This window comes from Megascapheus bottae, chromosome 7, assembly GCF_031878675.1.
Source record: "Megascapheus bottae isolate mThoBot1 chromosome 7, mThoBot2.hap1, whole genome shotgun sequence".
Lineage (NCBI taxonomy): Eukaryota > Metazoa > Chordata > Mammalia > Rodentia > Geomyidae > Megascapheus > Megascapheus bottae.
Genome location: NC_143515.1, coordinates 31,773,799 through 31,787,504, shown reverse-complemented (window position 1 = coordinate 31,787,504; position 13,706 = coordinate 31,773,799). Strand labels below are relative to the sequence as shown.

At 42.9% G+C, this 13,706-nt stretch overlaps 1 protein-coding gene across 1 annotated transcript in view; it reads right to left on the bottom strand.

Moving 5' to 3' along the window:
• The window catches only part of Slc4a5 (solute carrier family 4 member 5), a 101,405-nt gene that overhangs the window by 39,247 nt on the left and 48,452 nt on the right, over positions 1-13,706 (bottom strand). The window contains exons 6-8 of the mRNA XM_090336660.1: positions 2,662-2,822; positions 1,703-1,858; positions 16-111 (exon numbers count right to left, since the gene is read on the bottom strand). Of these exons, the coding sequence (XP_090192786.1) occupies positions 16-111; positions 1,703-1,858; positions 2,662-2,822 (413 nt within the window). The remainder of the gene's footprint in view (positions 1-15; positions 112-1,702; positions 1,859-2,661; positions 2,823-13,706) is intronic.

Genomic DNA, 13,706 nt, shown 5'->3' with positions numbered 1-13,706 from the left:
AGAGAATACACTCACACAAATGTCCATAATTTGCTCTTTGCCGTATCCTCAGGTCCTCAGTGGATCGGCGTAGACTTGGGCCAGCTGTGGGGCTCCGGGCAGGGCTGCGATCTGAGAGCAGAAACAGAAGGTACTTGGTTTCACAGTTTCCAGGCCAAATCCATATCCATGTACAGTTACTTCAACTAAGCAATGTAGGACTATAATATATGTCTCTTCCCTTCTGAGGAAGAGCTTTTTTGAGAAAGTAAGCTAACAGTCTGCATAAGATTTAAAAATATAGATAAATAAAATTTAAAAATAAGAAAGGAAAAACTAAGATAGATTAAATAAGATGGATTAAATAGACACCCAGCATAGTAGACTACCTGAATTGATCACACTAACTGTGTGATGTTACATAAGCTATTTTGTGCCTCCAGCACTTTCTTTAGGGATAAGGAGAATAGTACTTACACTACAGATATAGTGAGGGTGAGGTGAGTTCATACAGGAGGGGCACTTCCACCAGTGCCCACAACATAGTAAGTGTTGTTTATATACCTATTGCCCTTTCCTGCTTTTTTCACAGTTCATTTAAAGAGTTTTTTTTCTTTTTTCTTTTTTTTTGGCCAGTCCTGGGCTTGAGCTCAGGGCCTGAACTCTGTCCTTGGACTTTCTCAAGGCTAGAGCTCTACCACTTGAGCCTCAGCACCACTTCCGGCTTTTTTCTATGTATGTGGTACCGAGGAATCAAACCTGGGTCTTTGTGCATGCTAGGCAAGCACTCTACCACTAGGCCAAACTCCCGGCCCCAATAAAGAGGTTTTTTTTAAGAGTTTTTTTTCCCCAGTCCTGGGGCTTGAACTCAGGGCCTGAGCACTGACCTTGGGCTTTTTCCTCAAGACTGAGGCTCTGACACTTAAGCCACAGCACCACTTACAGCTTTTCTATATGTGGTAGCGAGGAATTGAACACAGGTCTTGGTGCATGCTAGGCAAACACTCTACCACTAGGTCAAACTCCCTCCGTCCCCCAAGAGCTTTCATTTTGCAATTTTATCATCTTTGTTTTGGTTCCTGATGTTAAATTATAGGTCTACCAGAACCAATGTCTCCAAGCATTTCCACTTAGGTATTGAGAGAGGAGAGCTGGAAGGAGACAATGCACTCTCCTTTATGGCCCCAGACTCTGCTGAGAATGACATCAGCTGCCAGATATACCAGCCCTGGCAGCTTGGAGGTATATCCAGATCCTCTTACCACCTCTATGTGCTCCATATTCTGTTGAAGCATCCAATATCTCTTGGGGGTTCATAGGTAAAACTAGGACCTTTCCTAAATGAACACATCTAAATATATAATGTTGGGGTGTAATCTCACAGTGTTTTCTATCTCACCTCTCTGCCAAACCAAACTCCAGACAACTGAATCCAGCATTTTAGGAAAGGGCTCAGACATTAAAGACACCTTCAAGACCCAGGCTGAGCACCCAAGAACATTTCCAAGGAACTGCTCTAACTGTGGAGATAGAATTGTAGTCCCCAGAAGTCTGCCAGACAGAGATAAGCTGAGGGGTTTCAAGAACCTCAGTTACTGTGGGATAGTTAAGACAGTCCCAGCTACCAAGCTGGGCTTACCGGAGCTCACATCCTCCATCCCCACCCCCATTCTCTCCCCCCTCACCCCCCACTCAATCACCACCAGCAGTTAGCCCAACCCACTTGTGGTGGAAGAGACCGACTTTCCAATGTCCACTAAGGAGCGGTGGATGGGCTTCTTGGTTTGATGACGATGCTTCCTCAGGAGGACATAGCTGACCCGTTCCCGGAGCTCTGGTCGCAGAAGCCCATCTTCAATCTGCTTCTCAATAACATCATCTGAAAGGGAAACAAGCATACATAGTCTGTGTGGGACAGAAGGGACCCAAAGTGTGGAGGTGTTGGGTTTCACCTATGATTAGTGGAATTGAAAGTGAACTAAAAGTGGCATGGGATATAGAATAGTCCTGGCTTTGCTGCTTGCTATCTGTGAAAACCTGGACATATCACAAGTCCAACAGCCTCTTCACGTACTCTATGGTTGTGCTTCAGGCATGTGTAGAAGTCTCTGCTCTTTCTATAAACAGTGTGAAAAGCAAGTGAGACAGTACATGTGAAGGTGCTCTAGGAAGCACAACAGTACTGTGTCTAGTGATTTTAGTCCTAAAATGAATTATTTTTAGAAAAGCATTTTGAGCATAATACTTCTGGCAAAATCAGATGTGCTAGGACAAAACTAGTCTAATTTTTTAGGGACAATAAAGCAGTCAATCTCCTACTTCTGACATTCCACTAAGTGAGAGCCAATTTCCTAGAGATGATGATCCATTTTTCCCTGTAAAGAAGCAGGTTGTCATAACAACAGGTGTTTTTGACCATGCTAGGAGCCCTTCTCCGTTTTTTGCTGCTTTGCTGGGTGGAATTTCAGAGGACGACCTCTTACTCAATGATAGAACTCTATGTGATATTAAAACTTGGGAGTGGCCGGGACACTGCCTGAGAAGCACCAGAGCCAAAGCTTAGATCTCTGCAGAACCAGGCACAGGCTATTCACATGGACTCACAGGTGGGCTCACGGTGGGAGGAGCTGTCCTGATTTGTGGAGACCACGGGAGAGATGCCTGCAATGGCCCTTGCCTCACCTATGATCTGTGGTAAGGAGCCACTGTCCAGATCCAGCAGTACTGTCCCTGTCTGCAGGCAGGTACGGAGCTCGAAGAGGCTGTGCAGGGACAAAGTGGACACGTAGGGCTTGCTCCAGCGTTCACCACCTTCCTCTACCTTTTCTTCAAATTTTATCCACCTGGAAGAGGTAAGGATGAGGCTTAGCAGGGCCGATGCCTTCAGGAGGAGGCCCTACCCAGGTCTCTCTAGCAGATATAGGCCTAAGGGCCCATGTGCTTGGGATATTGGTCCTACAGTCATAGGCAGAGTCCTAGGTATCTGTCTTAGGGATGTCATAGTCTGTGCCCACAGTTTTTGATGCTGTCATGCTAGATACAAGGTAACCTTCAAAGAATAGCAAAATAGGCATGAAGAATTTTTCTGGGAGTAACCAATGGTTTTAAATAGGAAAACAGTGGTAGATGAACAACTCACATTTATTAAAACTAACAATAGGGGCCAAGAGTGTGGCCTAGTGGTAGAGTACTCGCCTAGCATTCACGAAGCCCTCAGTTCAATTCTCCAGTACCACATATCCAGAAAAGGCCTGAGGTGGTGCTATGGCTTCAATGGTAGAGTGCCAGCCTTGAGAAAGCTCAAGAACTATGCCCAGGCCCTGAGTTCAAGCCCCAGGACTGGCAAAAAAAATAGTAACATAATGATGAGGCAGATTTAGTAATACTATAACAATTTTTTAAAGTCTCAACTGGAACCTGGTTATTCTAGGCTGATCACCTACGAGGGTGTAGTGTGGTTTGCTGGGAGGTGGAAAAATTATATATGGAAAGTATTTCTTTTGGTTCTGCTGTGATAAGTGAGGTTTCCATACTTCTCACCCTTTGATTTGACTCTGAAAATTCAGGATGAAGTCTAAATGTCATTTGGAGAAGGAAAGGATTTAAGGGAAGGATGTGTAAAAATTTGTTCTTTCAACAATCACAGACTAGGATGGTGATGAGTGGGACAGAGGCAGCATCGGGCTATACCTCCCTGTCAGAGGTGACTCCAGCCAGCTCCCAGCCAGAGGGCTGCCAGGGGAGCCAGGTGTCCTCTCTGGAGACTCTTAACCCACATTTGTAAGGCATCAACCTCATGTTAGTGGGTATTTTAGACTATGATTATCTAATTCCAAACTACCCTGCAAAAGCAAATTGCAAAGAGCTGAGGAAACATTTTGAGAGTAAAACAAGGGGGATGAGACATAAATCAGTACATACAAAAACTTGCTTTCAAGAGCTTGAGTAATGTGGCCAGCTATAGACAAAAGGACTAATGGAACAAACTTGAGTACCCAGGAGAACTTGGGTTTTGATGACAGAATTGTTTAAAATGCAACCAATCTAAAAATAAAGCTTTACTTAAAAAATAATAAATCCGGGGCCAGGAGTGTGGCCTAGTGGGAGAGTGCTTGCCTAGCATGCATGAAGACCTAGGTTCGATTCCTTGGTACCACATACATAGAAAAAACCAGAAGTGGTGCTGTGGCTCAAGTAGTAGAGTGCTAAACTTAAGAAAGCTCAAGGACAGTGCCCAGGCTCTGAGTTCAAGCCTCATGACCAACAGAAAAAAATGAAAAAGAAAATGGTCAACTTTACTAGTAATTTAAAGGGTCTTAAATTAGTGCAAATTAAATAGCATTCTACATTTCTCATATTGGCAATAATAAAAAAGATGGACAGTGCTCACTCTGGTAGCACATACACCAAAACTAGAATGAGGCAGAGAAGTATTCCATGTTTTTACATCACCTTCATACACACACACACACACACACACACACACACACACACACACACACAATGGGACAACTTCCCATGTAGGTGTAAACTTGTACACATTGCCACACATGGACTGCATGTCTAATGGCAAAGCCTTCTTGATGTTTGCATGCCTTTTGACCCAATGGCTCCATTTCTAGTAGACTATCATAAGAATTCCTTAGGACTGGCTCTGTTAACAACAGCTGAAAAGGTAGAGTGGGATCACCAGAGCCTTCTCTTCATGCTTTAGTTTTCGTAACTTTGTGACTAGAGTCTATGTACAGTTTATACTCTACAGTCTATGTAAATCCATACTCTACATCATTATGTATCTGTATGTCCCTATATTTGTATATCTTCCATGTACTTTAATGTATATGAGTTTCAGCAAAATGTAGATTTTAATCAGCAGGTCTAGAATGAGGGATCAAGATTCTACATTGTCAACAAGCTCTCAGGTGTCTCATGACACTCACATCTGAATGTCATGAAGAATGCATGATTTCATGTTTCCCATTGCTCAGCTAGAGGGTCACCTCTTCCACAAGGCCTACATGTATTCTGTTTATTTCTTCTATAACAAACACCCAAGGATGGTGGCCTGCAAATGACATCAAGAGAGCTTGCAAAAACAGAGCTCACAGAAAGCATAGTTTCTGAGTTCGTGTCTTGAGGTAGAGGAAGGGTTCTCAAGGATAAGAACTTTAAACTTGGGGGGGGGGTAGGAGAGTAGGGAGGGGTAAGCAGGAGAAAATGAGGGATGGATTAAAAACAGATGTATTTGCCTGGCACAGTGGCTCATGCCTATAATCCTAGCTACTCAGGAGGCTGAGATCTGAGGATCACAGTTCAAAACCAGCCCTGGGCACTAAAGATCCTGAGACTCTTATCTCCAATTAACTACTGGAAAACTGGAAGTGGTGTGGTGCTGTGGCTCAAGGGTAGGGTGGCAGTCTTGAGCTGAAGAGCTCAGGGACAACACCCAGGCTCAGAGTCCAAGCCCCATGACCCACAAAAAAAAAAAAAAAAAAAAGAAACTCATTACCTTACATATGTAACTGTAACCCCCTGCTCATCATCTTTTCAATGAAGATACATATAAAAAAGAGTTTGTTGGGAAAAGTTTGATCCCCAGCACTAAAAAAAAAAAAAACAACAAAAAAAGAATAAATTTGAACATTTCAGTTAGGCATGGTGGCTCATCCCTATAATCCCTGCACTTGGGATGATAAAGCATGAATTTAAGGTCAGGGTCCAGGTTATATCCTAGATGAAATTATATACCAGCATATCTGGAATAGGGCCCAGGCTTCACTGTAGTACTACAAATTGTTCTGGGCAAAGTTTCTGACTTAGGCTTAGCGCCTCAAGTAATAATTAATTATAGTCAATCTTACTTTCTAATTATTTTAGTATACATCAGATACCAAATAGACTTCTTCCTGTTTCCTCTCTAGCATCACTTGCCCAGATCAGATGCTTGCTATCTCCTGTTTGAAAGGACTTACTAATCACTCCGAGTAAAGTTTGACTTTGAAAAGAAGGATGATGAGTGTGGAGAGGGAAATGAGGACAAAAACATGAGAGGGGGTATCAATGTGTGATACTACCTGACAAATGCAACTGAAACCCCTCTATACATTATCCCAACAATAAAACAAAATAAATAAATAGATAAAAGAAAGAAAAGGATTATGACAAATATATCAGGTAACAAAGTGAGATACTGTAACAATATGAGATAACCAAGGGACAGCAAAAGAGATGAGAGATAACATAGTACATTAAGGACAACAATCACTCGTTATATGGCTTATGTTTCTATATCCTAGAGATCCTTTCATTTAGCGTCATACTATATGGCCTTATGTATCAGGTTTTGCTCTATTGCAGATCTCTGCTAGTAGAGCCCAAGGTTTCTACTGATTATGACAAATGAGGGAAACCATTGAGCCTAAGTTCCTTTGAGTCTGGCTTACTTCACTTAATATGATTTTTTCTAAGTCTTTCCATTTCCTAACAAATGGGGCGATGTCGTTTTTTTTCTGACAGCAGCATAGAAAGCGTATCAATGTATGTGAATTAATGCACCTTCTATCTGGCAAATATCATGTAACCCTTCTATTAATTACAATGAAAAAATATAGGAAAAAAAGAAAGAAAAGGATGAGGGTAAAAAGAGCTTGAAACCCATGTGGTTTAAGTAGTCTTCAAAATACTCAGAACACCATGACATCATAGTCCAGCACATCAGCCACATGGGTGCAGAGATCATTGGACATGGGCTGCCCTCTGGTGGATGTGTACACCACCAGCTATGAAATAGTCTTGTAGAAGGTCAGACAGGAATCAGATAAACCTGGGCTTAACAGGCCCAGTTTACAGGAAATAGAAAGGGTAGAGCAACATGTTAAACACCACCCCCACAGTGATACAATGAATGAAATTTACAGTGACAAATGATGTCAATTTATTCAATATTAATTGCAAGGGAGAAAATAAAAGAAGGGAGGTTATGACCTTAAAATGATTAAGACACATTTTCTGATGCAATTAATAGACAACTGTACTTTTAAAATAAACAAAGTGATCTGGGAAAATTGAATACTTCCTACATAATTTTATGAGATTAAGGAATTCTTGATAGTTCTTTTCAGATCAGATTTGGTTCTTTTAGTTATCTTTTAAAAACAGATACAAAACATTTACAGATGGAATGGTTTGGAGGCTGGGATTTGTGTTAACATGAGGTAGGGTGAGTATCTGGAACAATGAGTATGGATAGAGAAGTAAAACTGGCTATGAATTAGTAATGATTGAATTGGGATGATAGACATATGGGAGCTCATTTTATTGATACTACTTTTATGTGAATTTGGATTTTCCACAATAAAGCATTTAACAAGTAGGCACTGGTAGTTCATGCCTATAATCCCACCTAGTCAGAAGGCTGAGATCTGAAGTCTGCAGTTGAAAGCCAGCCCCACCAAGAAAGTCCATGAGATTCTTACCTCTAATTGGCCATCAGAAAACTGGAACTGACATTATGGCTCAAAGTGATAGAGCACTAGACTTGAGAGAAAAAGCTCTGGGACAACACCCAGGCCCTGAATTCAAGTTTTACAAAATAAAGGTATGAGTTCTTTAAAAAGTCACTGGTCAAAACCAGATTTAAGAACTCATGCGATCCTGATACAATGATGTCGGGAGCAAGAGTGGAATCAAACTGTACTTTGATTTGCATCAGATAATTGCTTGATTGTCTTATTGTTTTTTGGCCTTCTCCTGTTCAATTGATCTGAGATTTACCATATGAATGTAACCCCCAACAGTTCCCTGATTAACCATCTGGATGTAACACCTGGCAGTGCCCTGGTCTCAAGAAGGGATATAAACTTTGAGTTGAGAATAAACGGGGCGCTGCAGTTTTTGCCTGGGCTGCAGACCTCCCGGACCCGATGTGTTTGTCTCTCTTCTATTTTTTCCAGTCCCTGCCCCCTATTTCAGGAACCCCAATTTGCTGCCGGTAGGCCCCGGCATCTGGCGCCCGAACAGGGACCCTGAAAATCTGGGACGACGGTGGAGGACCCCGCTGTGGTGAGTAACACATCGTAGGACTATTAAGAGAGGATCTTAAGAGAGTGTATAGTCAGGAGTAAAAATTATGGGTCAAGTTAATAGCCATAGGTCATTTGTACTGATCTTAACAGACCTACTTGAAGCCCACGGAACGTGGGTGGAAAAAGGGGTGCTTCAGAGCTTCCTACAGTTTGTCGAGGAGGCATGCCCGAGGTTTTTAGAGGAGAAATTCCAAAAAACCTGGCAGCAGATAGGAAAAAGAATTCAAGAATATTATAATGTATATGGCCCCGAAAAGACCCCAGTAGAGGCTACTGATGTATGGAATCTAGTAAATGAATGCATAGATCCTCAACATGAGAATGCTGAACTTAATCTTGAATTAAGGGAAATTTATGAGTTAAAGGACCCTTCTGAAAAACCTGAGGCTGAGCCATATGCAGCAGCCCAAGAGAGTCTAAGTGAGATCTTGAAAAGGGAACAACCAGTAGATATTGAGTATCAGAATTCAGGTTTGAATATCAAGGAGGAAAGTTATGATGAGTCAATGGAGGGCCGGATGGCTACGGTGGAGAAGAAGTTAGAAGAAATGCTACATTTTCTATCTAAAATGGGGATGGAGCAGAGAGCCCCCCCAGAAGTAGGAAAGAAAGATGACCCTCAGGCCACTATGGTGTCTGATTCTAAACCTTACCCCTCACACCCACCGCCACCGGCTCAATCCCTTTTTCAACCTTTAGGCAAGCCTAAAGGCCCTAGCAACAAGTCCCTTTTAACAGGCACCACAACCAGGCGCAGTGCATCACAATTAAACCTGACTCAGGCTGCTAGAGAGAGGGAAGATATTTCAGGGCCTCGATGCTTCCCTAGTTTAGTTGATCATGATGAACAAGTATACCATCAACCTGTTCCTGTTAAACTATTACAGGATTTAAAGAGTGCCTGCTCCCAATATGGGCCAACTGCCCCTTTTACTCAAGTAATATTGGAGGCCGCGTGTGCTGGTATTGCATGCCCAAATGACTGGAAGCGGCTTGCCAGAGCATGCCTTAGTGCAGGAGAGTACTTATTATGGGAGACAGAGTTCACTGCACAGTGTCGGGCTAAAATTGAAACAAATAGGTCTAAGAACCTGCCTTACACTGTTGATCAGTTGTTAGGAGAGGGAACCTATAAAAACACCGAAGATCAATTGGGTTATGCAAAGGAGGCCTATTTACAAATAAATGCTGCGGCGAGAGAGGCTTGGAAAAGGTTACGCAATTCCAATCGTACAAAAAATCTAGTAGAAGTTAAACAGGGACCGAATGAACCTTATCTAGAATTTTTGTCTCGATTAATGGAAACTGCAGACCGCCTAGTACAAGATGAGAACGCAAGGAGGATTATAGTTAGACACATAGCCTATGAAAATGCCAACGCCGCCTGTCAGGCGGCTATTAGACCCCATAGGAATAAGGGAGGAATCACGGACTTTATTTCACTGTGTGCTGATATTGGACCCTCCCATGTACAAGGCCTTACTTTAGCCGCCGCTCCTCAAGGAAAGACTGTCACTGAGTTTCTAAAATATAGAGGTCAGCGGCATTCTCGGGATGCTAGACCCCCAGGGCGTTGCTTTTCTTGTGGACAAATAGGACATTGGATGACGCAATGCCCACGCCAGGCCAGGTTACAAAGAGAAAAATCACCTGGCACATGTCCACGCTGTGGTAAAGGGAAGCACTGGGCTAAAGATTGCAAGTCAGCAACAAATCGCAATGGCCGCCCGTTTTCGGGAAACTGGAGAAGGGGCCAGTCCCTGGCCCCGCAAAACCATGGGGCAGTCCCTCCCTCTTCTCGGCCACAAGTGCATCTTCTAACAACCCCCCAAGATCAGTCTCCAGCCTCCTCCGTGCCACCCCAGGCAGTGCAGGATTGGACCTCTGTTCCTCCACCTGCTCAGTATTGACCCCAGAGATGGGGACACAAGCTCTCCCCACGGGGGTCTTCAGCCCCCTTCCCCCGGGAGTGGCTGGATTGCTGTTAAGGTGAAGTAGCTCAGCCCTTAAAGGGATACAGATTACACCTGGTAAAATTGACCAGGATTTTACTGGAGAAATCAAAGTACAGTTTGATTCCACTCTTGCTCCCGACACAATGATAAATGTAGTATCTCAGGATACATTATAAAGTGACCTTTATTATATAGTTAGCTTCAAAAAGCGGGGAATTAGAGTTGGAAAAGCAGGTCAAGTGGAAACAAAATCTCTGGGCTGGAAAAAGCTTCTTGAGGGATTTGGCCCAGATCTAGCAGTGGCATAACACCCCTGGCACACACAGGCAAGCATTCGGTGCCTCTTTCTTGGCTAGAATGTCATTAAACAGAACCTAGAAAAATCACATGTCACAGAAACAGTTTTCTGTCACGCAGAGGGAAGTCTAGAACTGAGACCTGTTCTGTGCCTAATAACTCAGTCACAAATGAGATTAGACATTGCAGCAGTTCCAGTAATAACAACAGGAGAACAGGTCACAGAGCTCGCTACCAGGTACAGCCAAGGAACATGGGCTTTGTGCATGCTAGGTGAGCACTCCACCACTAGTCTATGCTCCCAGCTCAGTCTTTTTATCATTCCAACGATGATGACTAATGGCATTCAGTTCGTAAGAGCTGATGTATATAAACCTAAAGGCCAATTCATTTAATTATGATGATTTATAATAGTTACAGTAGCTAATTACTTTTATTTTACATCCCATGCATTCTCTCCTTATAGGCAGATGTATAGAGAAAGTCAGGTTATCGTCAGCATATTATATATATATATATATATATATATATAGATAGATAGATAGATAGATAGATAGATAGATATTGAGTATATTGCTGAGTGCCACTGGCTCATGCCTATAATCTCTAGCTACTCAGGAGGCTAAGATCTGAGAATTTCAGTTCAAAGACAATCTGAGAAGACAAAGCTGCAAGACTCTTTTCTTGAATTAACCAGTAAAAAACTAGAACTGGAGGTGTGGCTCAAGTGGCAGTGTGCTAGTCATGAGTAAAAAAGCTAAATGAGATTGCAAAGGCCCTGAGTTCAAGTTCTAGACCAGTACTGAAATTAAAAGGAAAAGGATGTTGTTGAGGATAGAATAAGAATGAAACACAGCACATCAGATAATTGATTCAAGTACTTAATAGATTCGGATAAGGTATCTTAAATCCCCTGTCTCTAAAGATGAGACATGCCTGAGATTGGAACCAGACAGATTGGGACCTCTACTTTAAAACTGTTCTGGGGGGCCAGGAGTTTGGCCTATTGGTAGGGTGCTTGCCTAGCATGCACAAAGACCCAGGTTTGATTCCTCGGTACCACATACATAGAAAAAGCCAGAAGTGGTGCTGTGGCTCATGTGGTAGACATCTAGCCTTGAGAAAGTCCAAGAACAGTGCTCAGGCCCTGAGTTCAAGCCCCAGGAATGGCCAAAAAAATCTTCCCACTAATCCTAGAAGACCAAAATTAATAGGGCCAGGAGTTTGGCCTACTGGTTGAGTGCTTGCCTAACATGCACAAAGACCTGGGTTTGAGTCCTCGGTATCACATACATAGAAAAAGTCAGAAGTGGAGCTGTGGCTCAAGTGGCAGAATGCTAGCTTTGAGGAAAAAGCCCAAGGACAGTGCTCAGGCCCTGAGTTCAAGCTTCAGGACTAGCAAAAAAAAATAAGATTTAAAACTGTTCTGGAACAAATCCACTTTCTTTCATGACTGCCAATCCCCATATTTAAAAGTCTTTCCTTTTGCTGACTTAGGAACCTGGCTAAGAGCCTCTGCTCGGTACATGGGCATTCCTGGATAGCTACTAGAGAAGTGACTGGCTGTAATATGCAGCTAGTAGGATGGGGCAGAGGAGCTGTATTCCAGAAAGCTGTGATGAAAGTTCCATTGTGTTGCACATCATGTTTTTGCTCAGAGGGTGAGGTTATCCCCAGCTAAGTGGATGCCATCAGATAAAGCTACTAGAAAAGTTGGAATGGGCTTTCTCATTCAGGCAAAGGCTTCTGCCACTAAACTACTCTGAGAACCACTTATCTGTTTAGTTACCCAATGGAATTGACAGTCATGATTTTGCCAGTCTCTTCAGAGTCCATTGGCAACTTTTCTCCCTGCTCTCAGAAAAGGTTTGTGTTTCCACCTTCAAGTCCTCTCTCCCATCTTTGCTATTTAGGATACATTCCAACACATCTCTTCCCCAGGGACCCAGCCTAAACAGAACACTTCTCCCATTCACTTTTGTGCCATCATCACATGGCATTTACTAATAATCCCCCAACTGATCACATGAGGTAAGTCTTCTACTATTCCCATTGCAATGGGAAGAGACAGATTCTTAAGAATAAGCAACCTGCCTAAAACCAGGCAGCTAATGAGTGACGGAGTTTGAGGGCAAGTTTTCTGGCTCTAGAGCCTAATCACTGGTCTATTTTTGATAGTCATCTAGCCAAAAATATTTTGTGTATTGACAAGGAACTTGCGATTCTCACACCTCAGCCTCTTCTGGAGGGCTAGGATTACAGGAATGAATCCATATGCCCAGTTACCACATATTTAAAGAGCTGAAAAAGAAGAAGGAGAAAAGGAAAGGAAAGAAGGTAATAGGGAGTTAATTATTTATGCATAAAAGCCTAACATCCGGGGGCTAGGAGTTTGGCCTAGTGGTAGAGTGTTTGCCTAGCATGCACAAAGACCTGAGTTCAATCCCTCAGTACCACATACACAGAAAAAAAAAAAGCCAGAAGTGATGCTATGGCTCAAGTGGTAGAGCTCTAGCCTTGAGAAAGCCCAAGGACAGTGCTCAGGCCCTGAGCCCAAGCCCAGGACTGGCAAAAAAAAAAAAAAAAAGGAACAAGAAGAAAAAGCCTAACATCCTTTCTCTCTGGCCTTTCCTTCTTTCTCTCTTTCTCTTTCTCTCTTTCTCTCTTTCTCTCTTTCTCTCTCTCTCTCTCTCTCTCTCTCTCTCTCTCTCTCTCTTTCTTTCTTTCTTTCTTTCTTTCTTTCTATATTGTAGGTCATGGGGCTTGAACTCAGCCTGAGTGCTGTCCCTGAGCTATTCAGCTCAAGGCTACCACCCTACTCTTGAGCGAAGCCCCACTTCCCATTTTCAAGGGGTTAATTGGAGATGAGTCTCATGGCTTTATAGTGCCCGGGCTGGCTTTGAATCTTGATTCTCAGATCTCAGCCTTCTGACTAGCTAGGATTACAGGTGTGAGCCACTGTGCCCAGCTTCTCTCTGGCCTTTAACAGAGAAATTTTCCAGAACCTATGCTAGATCATTAGTATTTTAAGAATAGATTCACATCTCATTCATTTTTTTTTAAAGTGTGAATTTATTTGAAAGAGTAAGGAAAGCCATGAAAGAAAGCAGTAAGCCCCTTCACTGGAGAGGGGCCCCAGAGAGGAATTCAACTTTATTCATTTTATTTTATTTTATTTTTTTGCCAGTCCTGGGCTTGGGCTCAGGGCCTGAGCACTGTCCTTGGACTTTCTCAAGGCTAGAGCTCTACCACTTGAGCCTCAGCACCAATTCCGGCTTTTTTTTTTCTATGTATGTGGTACCGAGGAATCGAACCCGGGTCTTCATGCATGCTAGGCAAGCACTTTAACCACTAGGCCAAACTCCCAGCCCCATTTTATTCATTTTAATAC